Source organism: Solea solea, chromosome 6 (assembly GCF_958295425.1).
Source record: "Solea solea chromosome 6, fSolSol10.1, whole genome shotgun sequence".
NCBI lineage: Eukaryota > Metazoa > Chordata > Actinopteri > Pleuronectiformes > Soleidae > Solea > Solea solea.
Window position 1 is genome coordinate 13,926,078 of NC_081139.1, and position 26,295 is coordinate 13,952,372.

General features: G+C 38.8%; 1 protein-coding gene across 5 annotated transcripts in view; it reads left to right on the forward strand.

The window, feature by feature from the left end:
- Window positions 1-26,295, forward strand: part of epha8 (eph receptor A8) — a 102,888-nt gene that overhangs the window by 40,456 nt on the left and 36,137 nt on the right. For all 5 annotated transcript variants that reach the window (XM_058631596.1, XM_058631591.1, XM_058631592.1 and 2 more), the window contains exons 3-6: window positions 2,605-2,658; window positions 3,284-3,427; window positions 5,141-5,290; window positions 7,997-8,312. In XM_058631596.1, the coding sequence (XP_058487579.1) occupies window positions 2,605-2,658; window positions 3,284-3,427; window positions 5,141-5,290; window positions 7,997-8,312 (664 nt within the window). The remainder of the gene's footprint in view (window positions 1-2,604; window positions 2,659-3,283; window positions 3,428-5,140; window positions 5,291-7,996; window positions 8,313-26,295) is intronic.

Sequence of the window (26,295 nt, forward strand, 5' to 3'; positions counted from 1 at the left end):
TTCTCCGCGTTCTAATTGCGTCCCTGTGTTAATTCGCTTGGTATCTGCTAAATAGAGTTTGTGCAAAACGATAATAGCTAGAAAGTGCTCTGCATTGTCCTCCCACGTTAAAGGGAGCAGCACTAAAAAAATTAACCTTCTTGGCAGAGGTAATAATGCTTTAATTATTGCCATATTAGAATCTTCTTCAGTAAAACACTTTTTGTTTGATGACTCATCATGCACTTGCACAAGTGTACAGTACACACAGTTATTAACTTTATGTAATTTAGATTGCCCTCTCCCATGTCATTAACCTGCATGATATGATCATCGGATTTAAACGATCAAATCCAGATTCCTCCTTCGACAATAGGAAATTGCCAGGTTTGGCTCTGGAGTCTTGCATAATTGGGCACATACCAAAATTCGAACAGGAATATTGCTCTGCTTCCCCGTCTATTAAATAAATCATGTGCTCTTTTTGTTAACCCATGATATCGCCTTTATTGTTTGTCTTTTCAATGACCTCTGCAAGTGCGTTTCTTATTTCAACAGGAGTAGAGAGGGAACACAGGTGCTTTCAAAATCCATTCCCCTGCACTTTAGGTTAAGATGTTGGCATAAACCTTTGACACCCTGTAATTGTGTCTCCATGTTACCATGAATAAACCAGTCGAAAGAACATCAATTTCCTCTGTGACTATGCCGTGGTGGGCTTCCTCAAATACAGGAGCACTAAAGAGGAACCTCACATCAAAATCTGCCATGTAACTTTGCAAGTGGATTTGCACTTGCAAATGAAAACCATGAATAGAGGTTGGGAAAGTGTTATTGCTGAATTGCAATGTGTGTAAAAGGAAACTGCGCTATTTTTAACACGGTCCATTATAAGTCATCTTTCTCAACACCTACATTGTAGAGAGTTAGCAAACATGGACGCTAATTTACCAACTAATAGCAGCTCTGCCAGGTTATATATATATATATCGTCAATGTAGTAAAGTGGTCTGTATTTGTAAAGCGCTTTTCTAGCCTTGTTGACCCCTCAAACCACATGACACTAGTTTTGCCATTCTTGTTGATTGCTACATCACCTCATGAATAGGGCTGGGTATCTAACTTGAATACTTTTGCAGTATCTAGTGGGTGTTTCTGGGTACTTTCTTTGTTTCACCTAATATTGTCGTTGTTGTCAATCGAGATCAAATTTCATTCCTAAAGACTTAATATCACCAGCATCACCGAGCCAATGAGCATGCAGCATTTTGTTGGACCAAGATCTAACAGTGCTCACAAAGGAGAAGAGGAAGACAGGACATAACATGTCTGTGTTGTGTTTTGAGACGCAGGTGCTTTATTTAATGAATGGCATGATGTCAAGACAATCTAAAGTGCACGGAATAAATATGAGAGCAGAGAGTTGCTCCCTGTTTAACTGCAAGAGGAGGACTGTGCCAGGTTTTAACAAAATGGAAAAAAAATATTGTTCAGGAATCGGTATCAAAGTCCAGATGTAAAAAAAAAAATGTATTCAATACCCAGCTATAATGCTGTTATTCACAGATAACCTCATGAGATTGAGATGAACACCTCTTTATGGAATTGTTGCCCCGTGTGGATTTGGCTGTTTAAAATCTGTGTGATGGTTACAGCTAATTATACAGTGTATGTTTCCAGCGTACAATGCTGATGTGTAAATACCTTGTTTACATGTATATCTTGTAGTAAAAATAGACTGACTGATACATTAGGGGGTGGGGCTCAGATTATGTCCAATAATGTAAAAATATTCCGGTTTACATAAAGTATACACTGAAAAGGGAAACAAAAAAGGAGGTGGGGAATTTTAAGTTTCATCTCCTGGGCATTTTCTAGGCATATGTAGATTAAGGTATGCAGAAGTGCAGTTTATGCCTTCACGAGACACACGGAGGAACAGTGAAATGGTCTTGTGATTTCTCCCGGTACATGGGAGATCGTATTTAGAAATACCAACACATTTCACCTAATGTTTCTTACTCATGATGCTATTATTGCCTGCCAGCGGCATTCAGGAAACAATGTAAATCTAATCATATACATGAGGGGCATCTCATTAAAGGGGGAATGTGTCCCGTCGGAATTACATTAAGTGAATTCCAACATGCTGAAATGTAGAACACATGATTGCATGTGTTAACTGCTGCTCACCGGAACGCCGCAGTGGAATGCATCAGCATATTTTACGGCAGTTTAACTGTGTTTACCGAGACTGTTAACATTTTTATTTTTATTTTTTTTTACACGAGGAAGTGTTTCCTTCAAAGTGAATAGGTAGTAAGGTTTGAAGTCACTACCAATCATCTGGGGAAAAAAAAGAGAGTGTTTTTCTTCTCAGAGATTTGAACGCTGCATACCGTACACCTGTCACACTAATGCGACTGCCGCCCGTGTGACAGGAGTCGTCACAAGTTTCATTTGAAGTCAAAGCTAATAATCTTCCAGTGTGGTTAGGGAGACTCAGGTACAGCTGATCACGTGGGAAATATAGAGAGCAGCCGAGTTATTTGCTGTATATAAATCTGTAAAATGTGTAGACGTGTGAACATGTGACTTAACCACACTCTCGCTCTCCCTGCACAGTGGGACGCCATTAATGAGATGGACGAGTACTTCAGTCCCATTCACACATACCAGGTTTGTAATATTCTCTTTGTGGGGTGGGCTGGAAAGTTTCATTACAATTGATTATTACATCAACTTGAGTGAAATATACTGTATCGCTTATGTCCCGCGGGACATTTTGTGTTATAGACAATATAATTAATCAGTTTCCTCTGTAATCATATTGTTTGTGGTTGAGCTAAAATGAAAAGTAGATTAATGAGCGTCAGCGAAGTCCATTTTAATGCAGAAATGCCATAATTTAAAAGTTCCAGCGCCTCACATTTCACTTGAAATTGTGACAGTTGGTTAAACAAAAATTAGATGGTTAGGAAACTATAAATTAAAGTTAAATGGAGATGTCTCATTATTGTTTGATATCTTAAAGGAAATAATCAGGTCAATCAGATTATTATTAGTAATAACAATAATAATAATAATAAAAAAATACTACTAGGTCAACTTATAAATGATCAGTGGTCGCCTAGTTTTTATTTTGCAGAATACAAATTCAAGTTCCCAATGCCCAAGGTGCTAAGATAGAAACCAAAATCAAAAACCTTTGAGATAAATTCACATAGCATCTTTATTTCCTCGCTGTATATTGTGTTTTTTTGATGTTGTTGTTGCTGCTGCTGATTATGTTACTGTGAATCAGGTCTGTAACGTGATGAGTCCCAGCCAGAACAACTGGCTGAGGACCGTCTGGCTCCCTCGGGATGGAGCCAGGAGAATCTACATCGAGGTCAAGTTCACCCTGAGAGACTGCAACAGCATGCCAGGAGTACTGGGCACCTGCAAGGTGTGTGTGTGTGTGTGTGTGTGTGTGTGTGTTTTTCTTTCAGTGTATATAAGGACATTTTATCTAGTCCTCACTTATTCAAATGTCTCTTTGAAGACTAAGACTTCAGGTCAGGGTTAGAATAATATTAGGGGTAGGGTTGAGGTGAGACAAGACGGTTAGAGTAAATAAATAGTGAATGTAGATATGTATGTAGATGTGGATAAATAAACAAATACTTAAACATATAGTTTTAATTTCTTACTGCTTTGGGTTGACTGTAGGGCTGCAACTCACAATTATTTTCATAATAATTTTCCATAAAATGTCAGAAAATGTTAAATAAGTGTTTCTCAAATCTGGAAATGATGAGGTTCTTTCTTTGTTACATGGAGCAAAGAAAGATATTTACATTTAAAAAGCTGAATAATCATAAAAACTAGTTTGTATTACATTCGAAAAAACACTCAAAATGATTAATCAGTTATCAAAATAGTTGACGATTAATTAAGTAATCGATGGGTTAATCGATGATCAATAATAATCGATACATTGAGTAATTGTTTCAGTCTAGTTAGCTGCTAACATAGACCCAAAGACTGAGTAGAACATGTCTAGTCAACTACATGGTTTTTAATTTAAAAAAGCAGTTCAAGTTCTTTGTGATTATGTATACTGCGCATGGCCTTTAAACATAATTACTCACGTACACTCTTTGCTTCATGGACTTTTGTGACATTTGGTCAGTTTTATACACTGTGCTCATCTTATTTAACAAGTGCCGCAGATGGCAGCTGAAAAGTCATTTAAATGACCAAACATAGACCTGACAGCAAAGCCTGAGAAAGTAATGTTGGAAAAGAAAAAAAAAAACCCTGAAAATACCTTAAGTTTTAAGATATATTTTTAGAAGTGGGAGTTAGTGCAATTTTAATTTGGTAGCAGTCACAGGGGCAAAATCACGTCAGTGGCCACATCCTGCTAACAGGCACAGTTATTATTGTCCTTCTGCAATGCTTCCAGCTCACATTTTTGAGCCCCATAGGTCTGGGATTAAGACTAAAAGGGGATGTGGTTAAATCTAATATTTTGCTCCACATTTGGTCATATAACTCATTGTTCTAGATGGCATTTTGCCACTGAAAATCTACAGTCTCTATTATCTGTGAAGGTCACAATTCCTCCCGTTCATACTATCTTCAAGAGATGTAGGCAACTGGACTGGATGTTTCCTGATGACATTTTACTTCTTATCTAAGAGGCTTATTCAGAACTGAAGGACTTGCCTATTTCTATGTACACACTTGAGAAAAACAGTCTAAGAGCTAAAAGCCTACACATTTGTGGATATTTGTAAGATATATAATATCAGATTTGTCAAAATGTAAGTCAATATTTACTATAAAAAAGTTATTAGTTATTGACTATTTGGTTTTCAAATAGTCCTATAACGTATGTAAGTGTTAGTAATGTTTCCAGATGTTGGTGACTTTCTCTAAACAAAAGCCTTCATTTCAAACTGAGCAGAAGAACATTTTGGCCTGAGCACAAATTGAGAAACATCACATCCTTTAAAATAAATTTTAAACATGTCACTCCAGACTGGCTTTAATTTCCTGGAGGACCCAAATCACCCCTCAGAGGTACTTGCAATCTGATTTAGTTTTCATTTAATGAACACACACAGTACTCAAATGAGCTGTAGGTCTTTGTTTTGTCTTTTAATGTTCACAGGAAACCTTCAACATGTTCTACTACGAGTCTGACAGACCGGTGGGCTCAACCATACGGGAGAACCAGTTCATAAAGATTGACACCATTGCTGCCGACGAGAGCTTCACTGGAGTGGACCTGGGAGTACGGCGGCTTAAACTCAACACCGAGGTAAGTGCTGCAGCAAGAACACTAGAACACTGACTCATACAACAAGTGAGCATTCAGTCAGGCTCTTCGAGCCAATACCCTACTTGGCAGGACAGGACTGTAACATAGTGAACATAATGTAGTTTACTTCGACTCAGTCCAACATACACACTCGGGTTGACAGTCCCCAAGAAAAGCACCGTTTTCTGCTGCTTTCAGGAACACAGTAAAAAAGTCGTTTCCAGCTGAACCGTTATTTAAAAACAGAGCTGCTTTCAGTTACGGTTGGTTGCCACAGATAATGTGGCTCTTCGATGCCTGGGTTTGGTCTTTTCATTTTTCAACAATAAAGAATATCATTGAGTCATAATAGTCTACTCCAGTCTCTCCAGTCACACACACACATGCCGAGTAAAACTATTCATATCATGTTGGCTTGTCATATTAAGTGTAGTGCAGGAAATCAAACCAGCTTTCCAAATTTATGTCTTTATTTCCATAAAAAAAAACCTCTGAAACCTGGAGCCTCTTCACACTTTTCAATGTTTCTGGCTCAAACTTATACTTGGCTAAATGTTTGTGCATAATCTTGTACCTAAAATTCGAACTGAGTCACCAGCTCTTAGATTGAACTCAGTTTTAAAAATAACAGTTTGAGTTGCTGTATTATTGGTTATGTTATTTATTGCAGCTAAATGAGAAATACAATAAAATCTCTGTCCACCTTGAAATCAAACGGAAAGTTAATTGTGAAGATGTCCATGTCCAACAACCTATGCGTCCTAAAGCTGTTCAGCTGTTCATGTATTTACTGTTACATGCAATACATGCAGATTTTGCATCATTCAAATCACGCACCTGACTTGAAACATTTCAACTCGAGCTTAAAAATTGGGACATAAATGGTGGATGTAAGTATTTGCATTTCAACAACTCCATTTATTATTTTTATTATTTAGCCAAATGAGCTAAAACGGTGCCCTGTACATAACGGAAAAAAATATTGAATGCACACGGGGGATGGGGAAAAAAAAACAACAAACAAACTGGGACACCTTTAAATGGCAAGTGCTGAGCTTGATTACACAGCATATGTTTAATTCCTGTCATTTACCTGAAATTGAGACAAAAGCTTTCCTGTAATAGTAATTAGCCGTCTAATTAGCACGCTGTTTGAAAAGTCTACGCAATCCACTCTCTCTCGGTTTGTTAACAAAGCTATTAATTAGGTGATGGTAATGGCGTTTCAGCGGGCTCCTTCAAAGGCGTAAATAGATCTGTCAGTAAACAGATTACATCCTGTGAAGAGCAATGAACAGTGGAGCGTACAGGAAAATCATCTCACCCAAGCAGCGTGTGTGTGTGTGTGTCTCTTTCCTTTTCTTCCACGGATGTTATCGTGCGAGTGAAAACGCAGCGTAAACACACACTGATTCTGTAGCAGGGATGGATTTTTCATGGGACTTTGGAGCCCTAGACAAAGAACAAAACCTTTAGGGGGTTTTTAACTTTAATCTGGTGTTGAATTCTTCAATAGCTGATCTGAGAATAGAGGGGGTTTCTTACAAATGTTGTGTTGCTGTAGATTAATGTAATCATCTTGGGGTGTTATTGATGTACTGTTCTGACCTTTCAGGGCATGTAGAGAAGAAGATGTTGTAAATTATTAGCTGTGTTGTACATCGTGCGTTATTTCTCTTAATCTTTTGCATTATTAACAGCTCTACAAATGAACAATGGTTGTTGGTTTGTTGTCATTTGAATAATTGTGAATTCATTTTGCCATAAGCTAATTCACTCACAAACCTAGAAACAATGCCTGGTTTGTATCTAAACAGAATACAGCTACAACTAAATCATATATGATTTACCTTTGCAGTTTTTGTCACTGTCTCCAGTGTTGTCACACATTTTCAGCTGTCATTTTATGACATTCTTTGAATTTACAGGAGCTTTTCAAGTCAATTAGAGTCAGTTAGAAATGGCTTAACTCTCTCCGACTCTGTTTCAGTGCCAGAGAAAAAGATGGTGTTCTCCTTATATTTTTATATGCTTCCACAACACACTTTTAAATAATGCATTTGTTCAGTTACTGGATGTTAACAAGACAGTCAACTGTGATGTGGTATTTTACACACACAAAAAAAACCGCTAACAAAACAAGGATATAAAAACGTAATAACATCCATGTTCCCAGGATGTTGTTTGGAAGCGTAGCAGTTGATTAATGACTGCTGCCAAGGCACAACACAGAACACCGGTCCAGAGATTGAATCAAGGCTGCGTGTAAAGTCATTGTGTTTTCTTTAGCAACCACTGTTTGAGCTCTTAGCAGAAAAAGTGATGAAACTTTCTGAACATTTGCGTGTTTATGCAATCTCCGGGAGGCTTCATAAATATGCAAAGTGTCCTGTGTATTATACAACTGAAAGTAGAGTATGCACTGCAAGTCTGTACAGAACAATAACTTCTATTTTTAGTGCGAAATTAAATGACAACAAATGGTAAAGTAAGGGTTTTTAGTGTCATAATACATGCATGCATTTTCATATAGTTATTAAAGTATGTGTGTGACTGTCATCTTGAATTCTCTTAATTGTAAAAAAATACCTTTTCCTTTCTTTTTATTTGCAATAATTAAGTGGACATGAAGCGGGAATCAAGCAGCATAGATTATGCTTTAATTCACTAGAACCTGTGACATACAGGTGTGCTGTGTCTTCACAGGTGCGCGGCGTCGGCCCTCTCAACAAGCGAGGCTTCTACCTGGCGTTCCAGGACATCGGCGCCTGCATCGCACTAACCTCAGTGCGGGTGTACTACAAACGCTGTGTGGGTGTGAGCCGCAACCTGGCCGTGTTCACCGACGTGGTCACGGGCGCCGACTCTTCTTCTCTGGTGGAGGTCAGGGGTCAGTGTTTGGATCACGCCGAAGAGCGAGACACACCCAAGATGTACTGCAGCGCAGAGGGCGAGTGGCTGGTGCCCATCGGCAGGTGTGTGTGCTCCGCCGGATTTGAGGAGCACAGAGACTCCTGCGTGGGTGAGTTAACTTTACGTACTCTCATATCTGACCTGTTTGGTGTTGTTTAGGGACATTTGCCACTTTTTCTTTGAGGTGAATTTATTCTTCTTCTTTTTTTCTCCCTATATTTTGATATGACTCCGATCTGGGTTAGATATATATATATATATATATATATATATATATATATATATATATATATATATATATCTATAGCTATATATATACATATATATATATATATATATATAGAGATATATATATATATACAAATATCTATAGCTATATATATATATATATATATATATACATATATATATATATATATATATATATATATATATATACATATCGTATATGGGGCCATGCGGCAAGAATAATATTAGAATCAATACAGCTTTTTGCCTAAACATGTCATACAGGACATAAAAACTACATAGATGGACTGCACTTGGACCAAAATAAGGTTTTAAACTCTTCGGCTACAATGCACACGCATGCTTTTACTATCCAGAGAACCGACACCTTGTAATCCTGTTAAAATATCCATCAGCCGCAAATCAATCAAAAACAGTATTTCCCTGTTCAGCTGTAATAAAGCAGACAGTTGGCTTCTGGGAGGAAAGGGGAATGAATGGACATATGTCATACTTCTCCATCATTGGGGTTACGGACAATTTCTCTTCTCTCTTATGTCTTCAATCAACTGCACTCAATCCACACGCTGCTTGTGGGAACTGTTAACTGATTTTTTTTTTGAGGTGATCTATAAAATAATGAAAGTTCATAAAATAGATTAAATGGCAAAGGAGCAAGAAAAAGGGTATTTAGTAAGTATTATTATTATTATGCGAGTTTCTCACTGACAGTATAGGTGTACTGTAGGTCGCAGTCTCCACTAAAGACTCAAATTAAACCTCACCACAAAACCGCGTTTCTCTACCACAACAAAATGCTGAGAAAAAGGGTGATCCAGAGGATGGAGAGCAACACAAAGCTTTAACTCTGCAGAGAGTGGGAGGTCAGAGAGGTGAACTTCAGCCAAGCTGTGGTTCTGAGCTGCAACCTGATAAGCAGTTTTCTGTTTGCTCTCCATATTTGAACAATTTTTATTTATTAGTTTTTAATCCTAACTTATTTGTTTTTGCTCACACCTCCAACAGTTCTAACTTAAGAGTCATGAAGTATTTTCAAAGCAGGGCGAGTGATGGGTTTTGTATTAGTTGACATTTGCCTGCATAATAATAATAATAATAATAATGTTCTCAGTTTTAGTTGAGTTATTGTCTGATGCAGAAAAAAGTTATATATAATTAAATGATTGATATCCTTCTTGTGGTTTTGAAGCATTGTATGTTGGAAATGCGTGAACATGAAGGATGATATATGGAGATATATATATATATATACACTTTTACTTCACAGGGCCTTAAGTCAATGAGTTTGTAACTGATTGTAATGGCAGTGATGAACATGGAGAATGTGTTACACATGAGTGAAACATTCCAGTTAGCATCAGATGAGAGAGTGAGGAGATGAGAGAGTGACATCAGTGTGCACAGTGTCAGTGTGAGGTGAAGGAGATAATCAGCTCTGTGTTGCAGATGCTTATCTAGGTGCAGATTCACAATATCTGCATAAAGAGAGTGGGAACCAATTCACTTAATTTCACTTCTGGCCATTTGTTGCTCAGGGAAAACTTGGACTTAGCGTAAGGTAATGTTAGTGATTGAAACTCCTGCCTTTATGACTGCAGGGATTCAGTGTTTAAAATGAAGAAGAACAGTTACGTTGATTTGAATAGTTTATTTACATTTAAAAAAAAATTCTGTTATTTCTGTGTCTTATGAGTTTATTCTCAAATGACACTGAATACCAAAAACTCACTTTGGCTGCTTTGTTTTGAATTAACCTCCCACATGTCTCATAGAAATGAACTACACTGACAAAAGTATGACTTGAAATAAGATAAAGCGGCTGCATATTGAATCACTGCAGAGCAAACAGCAGCAGAGTCAGTGAGTGGCTTGGGCTGGGCAATCATACATGCAAATAATGTGTTTTAGGTTGCTTTTTTTTTTCTGTATTTAAACAGGCCAGGATTATTCATTAAGAAGGTGCTTTGAGGGTCCAAACAGAACCATTAGATACTTTAATAACTGCAAGAGAATGAACCTTTGACATGTCGTAAACAGTGCAGTAGGTGAAGGGTTCATTTGGCTGGAGACGGAGCTACACTCGGCACTGGGCACAAAAATACTCGCACAATGTGACTTTTAATGTCACGGAAAATACCCACCTGTTCCAAAGCTTCTTGCATTGGTGTTAAAAACAGGACCAAGAGGGAAGCAGGACTTAAAAGCAACCACGTGTGACTCTTATCTCGTTTGATGACCGTGTGAAAGCATTCTGATCAGGAGGAAGAACGGTACATTTGACACATTTGTTTATTTCGCTTTTTGTTTGTTAAATCAAATCTGTCGTCCTCTTTCCCGTATAGTCGCAAAGATCACGTAAGCTGCTCATTTAATAAACAGTGTAGAAGTCGTCTTCAAGTTCACAGCATCGGCAGAAGTGTCTTCAGAAAGAAAGAAGCCTTTTGAAACAACGCGAGAATTTGGAAAAGTTCCAACCCTTCTGCCTAATCAAAGAGTCTGTTTGAAGCTCTGGCTGTGGCTCGTGTAAAAAAAAAAAGATAAATAAATAAATGAAGTGACTGAGTTCAAGGTCTGGTCAAAAGCTTTTTTTTTTATTTTGAGGCGCAATCATTTTCTCAAGTAGGTAAATACTGCGAAAACAGCTGTGTGTGTCATCTGTCTGAGCTCGAGACTCTTCTCATGCTGATGAATAATAAAGGAGATGTTTGAAATGCAAACATTCTTGATCCTCGCTCCCTTCTTTCTTAACAACTCGCCGTTTGCTTTTGCCTCTTTTAATTTTTTTCACGGGGTTTTGAAGGGGCCGACCTCATTCGGAGACCTGCGCATATTTCAGGTTGCCATGGGTTACTGCAATTAAAACCTATTAATCACAGCGCGATGGATAATTAAACACTAAAAGCCGTTTGTCAGCTAAATGAGGTGAACGAGACACGCAACACCAGTTTGCCTGTACCCTCTGCTCCGTCCTCCTCCTCCTTCCTCCTCTTCCTCACAACACCTTCACAGACACACACACACGCATACATACCCTTAACAAATGTCTATTTGTGTTTTCCCAATCTGAGGCCAGTGGCAATGAGAGCTCCTTGTCAAAATACATGTGGAAGTGTGGCAGTGGAGTGTGTACGTGTGTCTGCGTCAGGTGGCCACTCGCACACTGTTTATAATTAGCAGCAGGCGATTAGTACGAGCACAGAAATTCAAAAGCGAGTCTCTAACGAAAGGAAGAAGAAAGGGCAGAAGGTAAAACCACTTTGAGTCACATTTATGGAACTGTTTTTACCCACATTTTAACGCTGGTGTAAGTTACACAACGTTACAAATGTGTTTATGAGGGGGAAAAAAAAATACATAAAAGCGTTTGAAAACAGCATACATTTGCTTTATGGTAATTCACAACAGGAGGTGATGTTTCCAGTTTGTATTTTATTAAGTGTTACACACCACTACAGTTGAAAGCAAGTCTGTAGTGACGGGGCAAGGGGGGGGGGGATAAATAAACAAACAAACAAACAAAAAAAAAACTTGTATATCCTCCACGTCTGATGTCTCGTCTCTTCTGGCACCAAACTGGGTCGCCGTGCTAATTCGTCCCCACCAAAGTCAGCTGCAGTCACGCACACACGAGACCAGACAGGGCACAGAGGGGAGGGGCCTGCACGAGATGGAGAGGAGACAAAAAAAGAAAAGAAAAAGAAAGTCAGGCATGGATGTGAATATGTGTGTGAATATGAGCGTGCTTAAGTGGTTCTCCCCTGACAAAGGTGCAGATCTTAGGCTGAGAGCATGACATGAGTGTGTGTCTGTGTGGGTCTCTGTGTGTGTGTGTGTGTGTGTGTGTGTGTGTGTGTGTGTGAGAGAGAGAGTGAGAGCACAGGGTTGCGTGACATGCTATCAAAAGTGTCGCGGGGAGGGAAGCGATGGAGGGTGGTTGACTGGACCCCTCGTCCACTTGAGTTTACATCAAAACACTGAGTGTGTATGTGTGTGTGTGTGTGTGCAGCTGTGTGTGTGTGTCTGCAGGTGTGTAGTATGTGTGTGTGTGTGTGTGTGTGTGCATGCCCCCCAGTGCCACTGAAGAATAGGCTCAAGTGCTCCATACAGTGAGAGCAATCGAGGACACACTGATATGAGACACACACACTTAGGCTGGTCACATCTACTCAGCTCAGCCGACCCAGCCGTGCCTCACACACACACACACACACACACACACACACACACACAGACACAGAAGGATTGGTGCATAGAGTACATGTGGGTTAGTTTTCTCCTTTGCTCAGTTGCTCAGTCAATGGACCACAGCGTGGCCTCCCCCCTCTGTGAGCTGCACTGTTGCTGTGATTTATGTTTGAGTGTGCAGCAAAAAACAAAAAAAAAACAAAAACATGATCCTGCTACTAGAATAGAAATTAAAAAAAAAACATTAAAATAAAAATTAAAATGTTCACACCCGCTTAAAATAGTGAGAATTGGTCATAGAAAATACTAGAAAAAATTATCTGGTTTGAAGTTATTTAAATATATGTAATTACCCGAAATGTTGGCTCTTTGTGTTCAAACACAAAATAGTTAAGACAGTTAACAGTTCAACAGTTATTTGAAGAAGAAAGAAAAGCACAACATAACTAGCAGACACTTTGTATCTTATCTAAAGTCTGAAGTGTTTTCATTCTACTTACTGTTACATTGTTTACTTTTTTCTTCAAAGCGTTAAAGCGTCCCTGGACGATTATAGCCTTCAGATTTGTTTAAATCCTTTTTCCGATAAAATCATGATCAGAGAAAAAAAAATAATGAGATCCAGGAAATTGCTCTGTCAGTTTGAGCTGGCAGTATAAAGAAAGGTTTATTTGTTACGTCTGAAACCCTTGCTATTTTAAAGGATTATGTCTTATTAGGTATATTATAGTATTAAATCCAGTGGTGTGTCACATATGAATGCCACTGTACTGCCAATAGTGAAGTGTTTACATCTATGAAGAAACAGGAGTTAAATATATATATTGTTTTACTATATTACATTAATCAGCTTTGCAGTAGTTACTGCATATGTTATGTAAATGTACAAAGTAACAATGGTGCACTTTTATACCCAGCAGTGTACAATATAAAAGTTCAGGTGATGATTATTATCTGTTTTTATGTGTTATTAATCATCTGCTGCTTTACCTCGCTTTAAATTGCAGTGAACTTGGTCATTTTGGATGATTACATGCTAAACATTTAATTAAATATTTAATTATCAGCAGATTAATCCAAAATAAACTTTATACAGTTGTAACCCTCTGTATACTAGTTCAGTGTAGTTCAGTGGGTTACTTGTAGTTTTGATATTTTGAAGTATATTCTTCTGATTGTACTTCAGCTTCAACAGTCAGACATTTATCTAACAATGTGGAATTAGTACTTGTACTTAGGTGAGGTTGTTCCTTTTGCAAAATAAATACATTTCTGATGGAAAATGATTGGATTTACTGTAAGAGAAAAGCTGAATCATGACAGAATTAAAGTTATTTGTTTCCAAATGTTTTTGCAACGGATATTTTCCCCAGCATTATTTGACATCTCAATAAATATTTTAGAATTTCTTTTTTTGATCTATTTGGTTTTTGATTGTGTGTGTGTGTGTGTGTGTGTGTGTGTGTGACTGACATTGTGGGACTGCTCAGAGCCTCTTTCAATCGAGGCTTACAGGCAGAAAAACAAGTGTCAGAAAAGTGTGAATTACAATGAGAGAAGAAGAGAAATGAAAGAATAAAAACGGAGAGGTTATGAAAAGAGAAGGTGTGACACTCATAATGTGATCATTATCTGTCCATTTGGCACAGAGGAGAACAATCTGAGACAGACAGCAGCCGGCGACAAGAAGGATTTATTATTCCTCTATTACACACACACACACACACACACACACATGGATAAACACGGACGTGTAAACACACAAAGAAACTGAGGGCTTTGTCCTTTCTGATGTTTCAGCACCTTCCTCCTCTGTCACTCCTTTTAATGTATATATATCCACATATGTAGAGGTTTCAGGGTGCACACACACACACACACACACACACACACACACACACACACACACACACACACGGGTCATTAAAACTCCAGAGACAGAGCTGTGTGTGGCAGTTTCTGACAGGGTGGAGCAGCCTCATTGGCCCTGGGTCCCTGAGGTCCACACAGGTGAAAGTAGCTGACACTCAGCTGTGGAAACGGGGGTTAGAACACTGTGATAGTCTGCTTATAATATACAGTATGATTAATGACCATTGTGATGTCATTAAACACTGGAGAGTAAATGGTGAAAAGAGGGAGTTCTTTTTTCCCTGAGAACAAAATGATTTTTAAACACCTTTTAATTACTTTGTCGCATCCGTTTGTGAATTGTAAATATGATTGATGCTGTTCTTCACTGAAAAAGCAAATTAGTCATTCGTTTATTCAATCAGCTATTTTGATACTTAAGTATATTTGCTTTTCTCAGAGTTATGTGAACTGATCAGACAAAGAGGAAAATGAAATGGAAATGACCCGGCCTGAGGGGATTACAAGTCGTAAACTGTTAATAATTTTAATGCAAATAGTTTGCCACAGTTGAAAAAATGTACATTATTTATTCACAGACTATTGTTGGTTGGACTATGGTCAGATATTTTCCTCGAGTCACCAGGAGGTGGTTGGAGTGAATGGTGAGCGAACAAAGCACGCGACATACCAGACTGAGGACTGGAGTTTACAAACATCCACAGTCTCGCGTCTTTTCTTTAGGCAACAAAATCACAGCAGCGCTCTGAGTCACAAAGGCAGTGGACACGTCTGACAATGAGTATTCAGTGAAATCTGTTTGTACACAGTGGAAAACGACATTGTTGGAAAATAAGCAGAATTTGCCACACTGCCGTGGTGTCATATTTCCGCCAAAAAGTAAATCTGCTCTACTTTCTTTGAGGAGTTTATACAGCGCATGACACTGGCAGATTGATTTCATTCAAAATGGAGAGCTTTTACTTTTGGGATTACTGTATATAATAGAATACTGTAGTTTTAATGTTTTCATACATCTCATTCTGTCAGAGGTCAAAAATCCAAATTATTGTTATTATTTATTTTACTTTATTTCAGTCATCGAGAAATAAAACAACTGAACACGAACATTAAAACTATAACGTTCAGAATGAAATAGAGCAGAAAGAAGAAAGAAACCTAGTTTTCTAACTATATTCATGTAGTTGTAAAACATTATGTATTATCCAATTGTGTGGCTTAGGTTTTAGTTCATTTTGACTTAGATAGAAAAATTGCATCTTCAATAACCTGCTTGTTAAAACAATAATAGTGTTAGAGAGCCAGAGAAATAAAGAAATAGTGATGATTCCCTAAGTTCCTAATGAAGATGCAACTAAGTGATTCGGGGAACAGATGATTTGGCGAGATCCATTATTTTTTTCGACTCTCAATTACTTGGAGTGGAACACAATGTTCATGATTGCTGTCAGAATTAACTTGTGGCAGTCTGCTGTGGAGACCGCGCACGGAGCTCAAATTGAAGCGGTCTCCAGAGAGGGGGAGACAGGGGATTGGTGAGTGATCAAATTAGTTCCATCCTCCTGGCGGTTTGTAAACAACTGCTGATCAACAACATTGTTAATGTTTGAAGGCTAATGACACAGAGGCTGCAGAAACACACCCACACTCAGAGCCTCGGGGAAGGAAAGCTGCCCAGTGTGAGCGCACACACGTTTGCACATATTCAAGCACATTCATGAAGAGGGGATGTAAACTCACACACACACACACACACACACACTGGATCCTCTAATGCCATGTCACCAGGGATATGGCTCAACTTTATTTCAACTCTGAGAGAGGTAATCTTTTCTCTCTCTCTCGCTCTTTTTTAATTTGTCTTAATTGCTCGGTGGATGCTATTTTCTGATTACTCTCATTAAGTTTAATTCTCAGGTCTGACACAGAAACATGTTAAATAGATGGTTACGGGAACAAAATCAATCTAGTCTGATTGACTATATATGCAGCAATTACAATAAATACAAACTCACGTCAAGATCAGGTCAATTTAGTATCATTTCGTTTAATTTTTATTTAAATTTAGCCCACTCCTAAAACAAATGAAGCTAATTGTTGGTTTGAGACTGACTGACAATCATTTTAAGTTCCACATTTAAAAAGATAACTGGCTCTAAGAAAAAAAAAAAAAAGAAAGAAAAAAGTTGTCTGTGTTGTGTAGAAATAAGAACCACTAGAAACTGGGTCTAGTCTTTGCGGCATTTTATGATATGGAATGACACAGTTCCCTTGTCCCAAAGCTGAAGTCATTATTGCCACCATCATGCAAAGTGGCCGAGGGAATAATGCAGACCAAGTCTCATGCAGGATCCGTATGAACAAGCATTGTGTTATTTTTCATTAGAATGAAACGCTTATATAAGCCAAAAAGGGTTTTGATCCCAGTTTTACAATTATTTTCCACCTCTGTTCTGTCTCTGTGGTGGCTCAGTCCAGGCACACACGACACATGCTGGACCCAATCTGATCCAGACTCATTTATTTTGGTTTTGTCAGACCAAAGAGCAAGCCGCCAACATTCATGACAATTCTTTTTCATGGTTTTTGCTAAAAATAATCTAGCAGTTGTGTGCCTTTTGTGACCTCATGTAATGTATACTCACATTCTGTCTGATCAATCTCCGAACGATTAACTACCACAAACAATGTTTGTGCTTATCCATACACTCTTAATGTATTTACCTGGGGGGGAAAGGTGGCGTTTGTGCATGTGTCCATGTTCAAGTGTGTAAGACGTCTCAGACAATGTGAGTACATCTGTGCGTTAACGTGAGCAAGTGCCACGGATTTCTTGTCACCACGCCAGGAGTTACTATTGTCTCTGTGTGTTTGTGTGTCTGGTTAGTCCAAGACTGAGGACTCTGATCGGTCAGTCAGAGGAAAGCAATAAAGGACAGGGGAGAGGTGGAAAGGAAGCGAGGACAGATGAGAACAGGGATGATGAAAGGAAATATGAGCGGGAGAGGAAAGGAAGGGTAAAAAAGGAGAAGAGCAGAACATGGGAAGGAGAGAGGATGGGAGCAGAGGAGGAAAGCAATGGGAAATAAAACGAGAGTAGGAAAGGAAATGAGATGGGGAAAATAAAGTAGAGGAGATGTAATGATTATACACATTTTAATGTTGTTAAGCCGTCAGGATTGTGTGTGTGTGTGTGTGTAAGAGAGGGAGAGAAGGAGAGAGAGAGAGAGAGAGAGAGAGAGATAACTGACTCAATCATATCTCAGTCAGACACAGCTCTTTTATGTCACTCAAACTTCCCTCCAATCTTTGTTGTCATTGGCCAAAGCTCTATCTCCACAGCAGGTCGAGAGTGCCACACATCTGTACACAAAGCGACTTTGCCGACACACACACACACACGTCTGCATACCCATACCCACTCTCACACACACAAATCCTCTTATTTGCAGCCCACACGAATGCTTAATTCACAACAGAAAACACAAGCACGCACACACACACACACACAAAAGGCTGAGAGCTGCTGGGTAAATTATTGATTGAGTGTGTGCCACCCTTGGCCTGCAGTAGCCACCCATGTCCCAGTCCAGTGTCTATGAGCTATTAGTGCTGACGCTAAAGAGACAGGCAACATGATAGCAGATCACTGAGAAGCTGGCAGACTCCATCTGAAGGGACTGCGGGATGTCTTCAAATGATTTTCTGCCCTGACTCCTTGTTGAGTTAAACTGATGTGTGCACAGGACGCTGTCAATTGCTTCTCCCTCTATCCAGTCCTCTGCTGCAGGAAGTGGAGGTTGTATGAATGTGGATGGTAGAATGTACTTTGTGTGTGTGTGTGTGTGTGTGGCTCATACTACTGTTGACATTTCAAATAGGAGACGTCGGTTGACTGCTTGTATTAATAAAACGGGGACTACAGAAATATGTCTGAAATGTTAGGTTCTCTTATGTCATCTGTCTTTTGTTTCTTATTCAACACATTGAGTCTTTTACAGTCTGTTAATGTAATGTCATTCGAGCAAAGTACATAAATGCTAACCTTTTCTGGTTTTGCTCATTTCAAATTTGTTTGTCGGGACACAGCTGGGCGACGACGACTGTGTTTTAATTCCACTTTTTAAGCTGACACAGCTTCCATAAATAGCTACGTAGTTTACATATGGAAAGCCTTTTCAGGGTGTTCCATTCCAAACCCTTCTGTGGCAAACTGAACAGAACTGTACAGCTTGGTGGAAAGGGCGTGGGCTTTGTTAATGGAGGCTGTGGATCTGGATCAATGTGGAAAGACTGAGCAGTGATGGAGAAGTGGAGGGCATGCATGAGAGACAGGAAGAGACAGGAAGAGACAGGAAGAGACAGGAAGGCAAGAGGAGACGCCATATTTAAAATGACAGCACAGCACGATGAAAGGCTAAAGACCTCACACTATAGCTTTCGGAAACCAACACACAGACCAGTGAACCCCTGGTAAGAAATACTGCTGTTAAAACAATATTTAGAAAACTTGTGATTTTCAAAGTTATCAGTTTGTCTGCAGTGTTAAAAGTAAAAAGTGTGCTTTGATTCATTAATTCAGTCTTGAAATTATCATCTAAATTTCATTGCCAGTAAAACAGACTATGGTCCCTTACTGTAATCTTTTAATGTGATTTAAATTCAATATATATCCATTGTTGCAATGATAAGATTGTATTCCCCAAACTTGGAGGACTTCTTTAAGTGCAAACAAATACCGATGGATGGGACAGGATGATGGGATTGATGTATCAATAACATTTTCAACAAGCGTTATTAAATAAAATGGTAACTTTTAGATTTCAGAGTGGCCCATGGACTGAAAACAATATCAGTTACTTTAAATAATGTGAACTGCTGCAAAAGTAAGAACACAAAGCTCATTTATCCTTTCAACCATAACAAACAAAAGACATGCAGCAAAGAAAACTTTTTTCTTTTTCTTTTTCTTTTTGTAAATGGCTTCTTCAGCAGACAAAAATGGATACTGGTAGTTTTACATGATGCCCTTTTCCATTTTTTTGAGTAAATATGCATGTGGATACGTACAATGAGAATGTCGGAAAAAAGATAAGATGCTTTTGTCTCATAGATCAGTTCTGGAGGAGCTTTTCGACCTTCCTCTTCAGTCTCAGGAGAAGTTGACCTTATATAGTCCTCTGCTCTGTCAGGTTTAACACATTTTCTCACTAACACATCCCTATTCACCCACTTATCCACATGTGCTCGGGCCTACCTGTGTGTATCCACCCTCCCCAATCTATCTTACAGTTTCAGGGACGCAACTTGATTCAAACAAAGGGAACTTTTCCATCAAGAGCAAGAGAAACTGAAACTCAGTGGGGTCGAGTTGGGGTCATAAATTCAATCATTTCATTCCAAATTTGAAGAAATTTGTCTTTATGAATTTCTCTTTTCAGAATATCAGAATATCCATCTTCCAGTGTTGGGGGAATGGGATTTAGCCACTTTCTCGTAATTGATTTTTTGTTTTACTTGCACTGGTACGTATTCACCAGAGTCGATGGTATTTGAGTCTTTAACACTTGTACATAATGTTGTATGAATACCACTCAAGTACACATTTAGTTTAGGGCAACACCAGAATATGTCTCCAAGCGTTCAAGTTTGTACAGCAGTGAAAACTTGTATCATATCAAACTGAAACAGTTTTGTCAAGCACTGCTCTGATGTGTTGGTTTTTATTCTGGGAGTATGCATACTTCTTTTCTTGTTGGATTTCTATTTTTTGTTGGACATATTTTATGATAATCTAACTCAAAACAAGTGTCCATATATGTTGTATTGAATGTTGAGCATGTAAACATTTCATAGACTGATATGATATGACTGGAGCTTCCTGGCCATATTTGTGGATTGTGACTCATGCCTCGCTCATCAGCATACTTTGTCCTTTTCCAATATATAAATATTCAAAAACAGTTGATTAATTTCCCCTCCGATGCATCGCAGCAGTTGCTAATGTCAGAGGGGAAAAAGTGAAAAGTTAACCTTCCTCCTCCACCCGTCTTCCACACCCCCCACTTCTCCCCACACCTTTCCCATCCTGCGTTTCCAACACACACCGCTGTCTGAGCTTCTCGATCCGCTGCTAATATGCCTTTCTCAATCCCCATCTTTCGTTCTTTTTTTTTGAACCACCCTTTCCCCTTCCTGACCCCCCTCCTCTGCTCCTTCTCCCACTCCCTCCATCAGGCACAGTTTAATGGTGACAGCCATTCAATCGGATAATTAACATCCGTTTAACGCTCATTAACTGGGATGTATTTGTCTCTTTTGATTTGTAATTACCAGGCCTTTTTCACAGGAAAACACGACGATAATGTTTCCTTTGTGATGGCTTCATTGATGGAATTGATTTGAACCCAGCAGGGAGGCCATCAGAGACGCATGCAGAGGCAGGTCTTGTATCTGGACTGACAGATTCGTCAGGCAGACACAAATGCTGTTTACCTCAAAATCAATGCCATGAAATATGACGTATTTCTCCCCACAACTGTGCTTATCCCTGAAATACGAAAGAAAGCGCATATCGCCCAAATTAAATTGCATGATTTGTTGCTACAGCCTGCGCATAGATCTGCTCTGTGATTAATTATCAGATCATAACTAAGTGAGACTTGTGTTCCTGGTGTGTCCAAATCAATTTTCGTTAGTATGATGTTGACAAAAAAAAAAAAAAAAACATCGCTGCATGAGGTGTATGATTCAAAAGGCTTTTACTGAGCTTCTTAATTAATTGTAGGTTTGTTTGGGCATAACATGTAATAAACCAATCACAATACCATTTCCTATCCCCTCTAAGAGCCAGCTTGCACCATGGTGGATTGCTTTTTTTAATGCTGGATTTGCCAACAACAACTCGTGGCAGAGGAAATGGATCTGCCTGTGAAAGTGTGAAAAGCAAAAACGTGAAAGTGCATTAGCAGATCATTAAAAGCCTGGTGTTTGAGAGCGTGGGGAGAGAGTGGCTAACACTGATTAGCAGCCACAAATTGGCCGTACAATGCAAAAAGAGCTTTGAAGTACAATGCACATTAGCTTCCTCGTTAGGGTCGCTTATTACCAAGCATTATGTCGCGTTGTTTTTTTTGCTGAGGAAGCTACTAAATAAGCGAGGTACACTTTATTTTTTAGCTAATTAATGCTAAAGAGCTTTTAGTAGAGTAAATGGCTTAAAATCATACAAATGTCAGCATCGACCCGTGTATAAATGACATTTATTCTTGAACAGTACTCCTAACATAACTTTTGCAGCAAATGATCCTGCAGTCAAGGTCGAACCATGACGCTAAACAAGGGTGTCGATTTCCTTTATTATTAACCACAATATTCCTTAAAATGTGCAAAATTATAAATGATGAAGACATTCGGTCAAGTTTTTTTCTCAGGGTTGACTGAGCCTGTACGTGTTGTGATCATATTGCTGAAAGAATCCCAGGTACTAAACAAATGCTTTTTCACATGGACAGAACAGGACAGGACTTGGACAGTTTCCCATCTCTAAAGGTGCGACAAATAAGTGGGACTGTGTAAGACGTGTCGTTATCACATTGTTTTTGGCTCTCTGCAGTTTTATAACAAGGACAATGACCTTTTAACTACAGGCATAACGTTTTTTATTTTTCATTTTCTGTAGTCTTCATATCATATCATATATCATACCTTTACAGCTATTAGAACTCACTTCAGCTATAATTTCCACCAATCAGAGCAGATTAGAAGTATCTGATAACACGGTAGTGTACACTGTCAATTTACAGACAGCCCTGAATGGGAATATTTCTTTTTAAAATGGGCTACTTCAAAATGACCTGAACACAATCATGTTGAACTCACCCATATATCCGCCTGTAAGGACCCTTAATCAGCCTCATCCTTCCTCTCGCCAAGGTCATCTATCTCCATGCCCCCTGCACACGACACTGAGCAAATGAACCTAACCATAAATTGGAGGGAGACCTTTGTTTAACAGGTTGCAGCGGTGTAACAATCCAGCTGTTAGTATCTGGACTAGCTTTGTAAGAGGAGGGACAGTGTGGATGGTGAGTGTCCCATTTCCACAGCTGATCTTGCCGACATGTTCATCCATCATTCCGACAGCTTCAGCGGCTCGTTAGTCGTGCCGTGTGCTCCCTTGGGAGCCGGCTAAGGAGCCTTTGGCTAACTTTGTCACTAGATGTTGGTGTGCGCTCACTTCCTTTACAAGGTCAACGCTGCACATGGTGTAGGACATCAGAAGTGGATGTGTTGCTGACGACCACATGGAACCTTTGTGTTTGCTTGTGTCAACAGATCGGGTTCATAGGTACATTCAAAAGTAGGATCTTTTGTCAATACATGTCTGCCTCTCTTCTCTATGTTATTGAACAACACAGCGTAATAGTGTTGATACTAACATCCACTTGATAGAATACACTTGCTTTGTCTTTAGTTTGACTTTCAGAGGCAGAGATATTGTGGCACACAGGGAGGGGTTCCATGGTAGAAGACAAAGCAAACTAAAACATTGGTTGCTTGTATGTGTTTCGCATGCAAATAAGCATTTATACTTTAATACTATTGGCGGGACTTGTGTTCAACATTGAGATGGGCAAAAAAAAGCAAAAAAAAACAGCAGAGTAATAATTAATGACGCCATTGTGCTCCTGTAGAATTGTTTCAGTCATACTGTACCTTGATTCAGAGATATGCATCTGCCTTCTAGCAAAAGTTGAAGAAAATAAACTTTCTTTCAACAATTTTCATTGGCTTTTACTTTCAAACATTTGGGATTTTAAAGTGGATTATTGGCTTTATGTTTTTTTTTGGATGTTCAGGATGTTTATTTGCTGCTGATCTGCATCAATTTGTGGGCTGACTCTGTCTAATGCAATATATTTTATATTTTTAATTATATCTAGTGCTATTCGGCTTAAGGAGCTTTTCATCTCGTGATTGGTAGCAGTTCATACATTTTGTCAAATGTTGAATGTTTGCTATCCCGTGTAAATATTTATTAACACATTACCATACTTTACAAAGATCAAGTTTACTGTACATTACACCTGAATGCTTAATTACAAACAACAGCATGGCCACAGTTTTCTGAACGTACAGCTTTGGATTGCTTTTAGATCAGGGACACAAATTAACACTAGTGAACCTTCTGATGTTCAATTCTAAAGCATCAACACCTACAAATAAATCCCTGTGATGAAAAAATGGCTCTCTGATATTTGTTTTTGTACTATAGCCTTTAGTTAAGCAGAATAAAATAGACCAAGAAATCACAATACAGCCTCTTCTGGACTTCCATGAATAATTAACTAATGGAGTACAGCACAGTTAGTTGATGACCACCAGAGAAAATGTATGTAATTCAGCTTGTTATGCCTTAAGTGGTGGCTGTGCATTTTCAGTTTTCTACCTGCACTGATTCTTGGAATTCAAACAGACTTTAGAATGTGTTATATGTTTTAATTGTTTCCATAGAATAGTGGAACGTTCATGTTTTTCCCTTTTTTATCGTGAGTAAATGCATTTACTGCTCATTGTTTCATTCATTTCATATCACTGTACACTAAACGTGAGCTTTGTCGAGCCAAGCTGGGCTGCACTGAAGACCTGGCTTCCCTGCCCCGGCTCCCCGTTCCTCCCTCAGTCCATGTTCCAATGTATTTATTTACCTGCTTTTACAGGGAATAAATCAAGGTCAGCACATAATGCTGCACGCAGCTATTAAGATTAATTGTAATGCAAATTCTCTTGTAGCGAGTGCGCTGCATTTGACAGGCACTGACATGCCAAGCAACACGCAGGCAGTCGCACCCGAGCACACACACACACACACACACACACACACACACATTCTGTGTAAAGTGCGTGTACTAAAACTCACTTCACGCTGAACCTCTCATTTTATGTCCGTTGCTTTTTTGGTTCACACTCCACATTTCAAACATACAGGCCACAACATGATTATCTGGACAGCTACACATGTATTGTTCTTCAGGGTCTGTGCTTCAGCAAAATCAAATCTGAAGCATTCTTGACTTTCCGTGCAGTAACAGAGTCACTTTTTTTTTTTTCCCCTCTTCACTATGCAAATGGATTTTTCTTGTCACCCACAAAATGTGCTCGGCAGTCTGTGACATCTAACCATGAACTAGTTTTGCTTTTCTGGAGTCTCACCAACTGTTTGATTTTGAACTACATATGATGTGTCTCTGATAACTTTTTGCTTCTTTGAGTTTAATTATCACCGTCTTCACTGACGTGACTTCACCTCTGTGAGATATCTGCGTCAGAAGCCATGCTACTCAACATTTAATGTATTTATTATTAGAATAGTTATTCGTAGGGTCTCTTAATAAGACAGCAGCCAATATGAGAGCAGACTAAGGGTATCATTATGCATGCCTATACGTTATATTGATGTAAATGTGCTTTTATTGAGCAATATTTACATTATTACACCTTTTCTAACAGAAAAAAAATGTCACATAACTCTCTTAAACCTATCCATGCAGGTAGTACACGGTTGCTTTGCTTTTGCCATTAAGAGCTGAATGACAAAAGCATTCTGGGCTGTGCAGCTAGTTTGGATGCATGAAATAGAAAATGTCCAGCTCATTTTCACTAAAAACATCACTTTTAGGCAGATCGTAATTATGGAGCATGTTCAATGTTTTATCAAAGCCACATATTTATCTCAGTTCTCTCTCTCAATCCTGTATTATAAATCTCATTTTCCACAAAACAGAAGTGAAGTGAAAGGTTAAAATAGCTGGCCTTGACATCGACCGCCTTCCCGGTCCCTTTGCATATTCACATGTGTTGATAAATTCATTGTCTGTGTGGTTGCTGTGGCTGCATCAGAACCTCCCACCCTCCCTTTGTGTTTGAGCTTTTTCCATTTCCATATACCCTCTGTGTGTGTGTGTGTGTGTGTGTGTGTGTGTGTGTGTGCGCATGCAAAACTCCAGGTGAATCTGTCAAAGACTTCAAAGCTCTTGCTGCCTCCCTCCTTGATGAACTAGCTGTTGCGATGTTTATCATGACCTGCTTTTCAACTTAGGGAGCTTCACAAAAAAAAAAACATCAAAGCATGGAGGGATTAACGGGATTTAAAAAAAAATGCAAGGAGAGAGAACGGTCTAGGATAAATATTGCTCCATGGGTCTGGCAGTGAAAGAGAGGAGCACTACCATCAACATTCTGTTTATCTGTAGGGTGTTTGCGTGTGTGTGTGTGTGTGTGTGTGTGTGTGTGTGTGAATAAATGAGCATCTCTGTCCATATGTGAGAGTATGACTATATGGTGTGTTGGACATTTTAGTATGCAAACATTATTCTTATTGTCTTATAGTCTCACAGTTATAAACCTTGAAGCTTTAATCCTTGAAAATGTAATGCAAATCAATTAAAGACTTCATTTCCCACTATCAGTGCTATACGCATAGATTAAGACATTTTCTCCTAGTTTCATACAAAATTTTTGTACAAAGCATGTCACACTGCAGACAGCTAGATGAAATACTTATTACAATTTAGCATTAGAGACTATTTTTCGTCTTAAATGTTTAATTAGGATATTAAGCAAGAAAAACAACACATCCACATTTATACTGGTACCTTAGAAGTCTTGCTTTGCACATAACCTCATAACTAAAATGTATTTCTTTGCTTTTAAATGCATTTTTTATTATTATTACTATTTTTTTTTTATCTATGCAATCTACCTTTCGTCTTTCCGTTTCAATT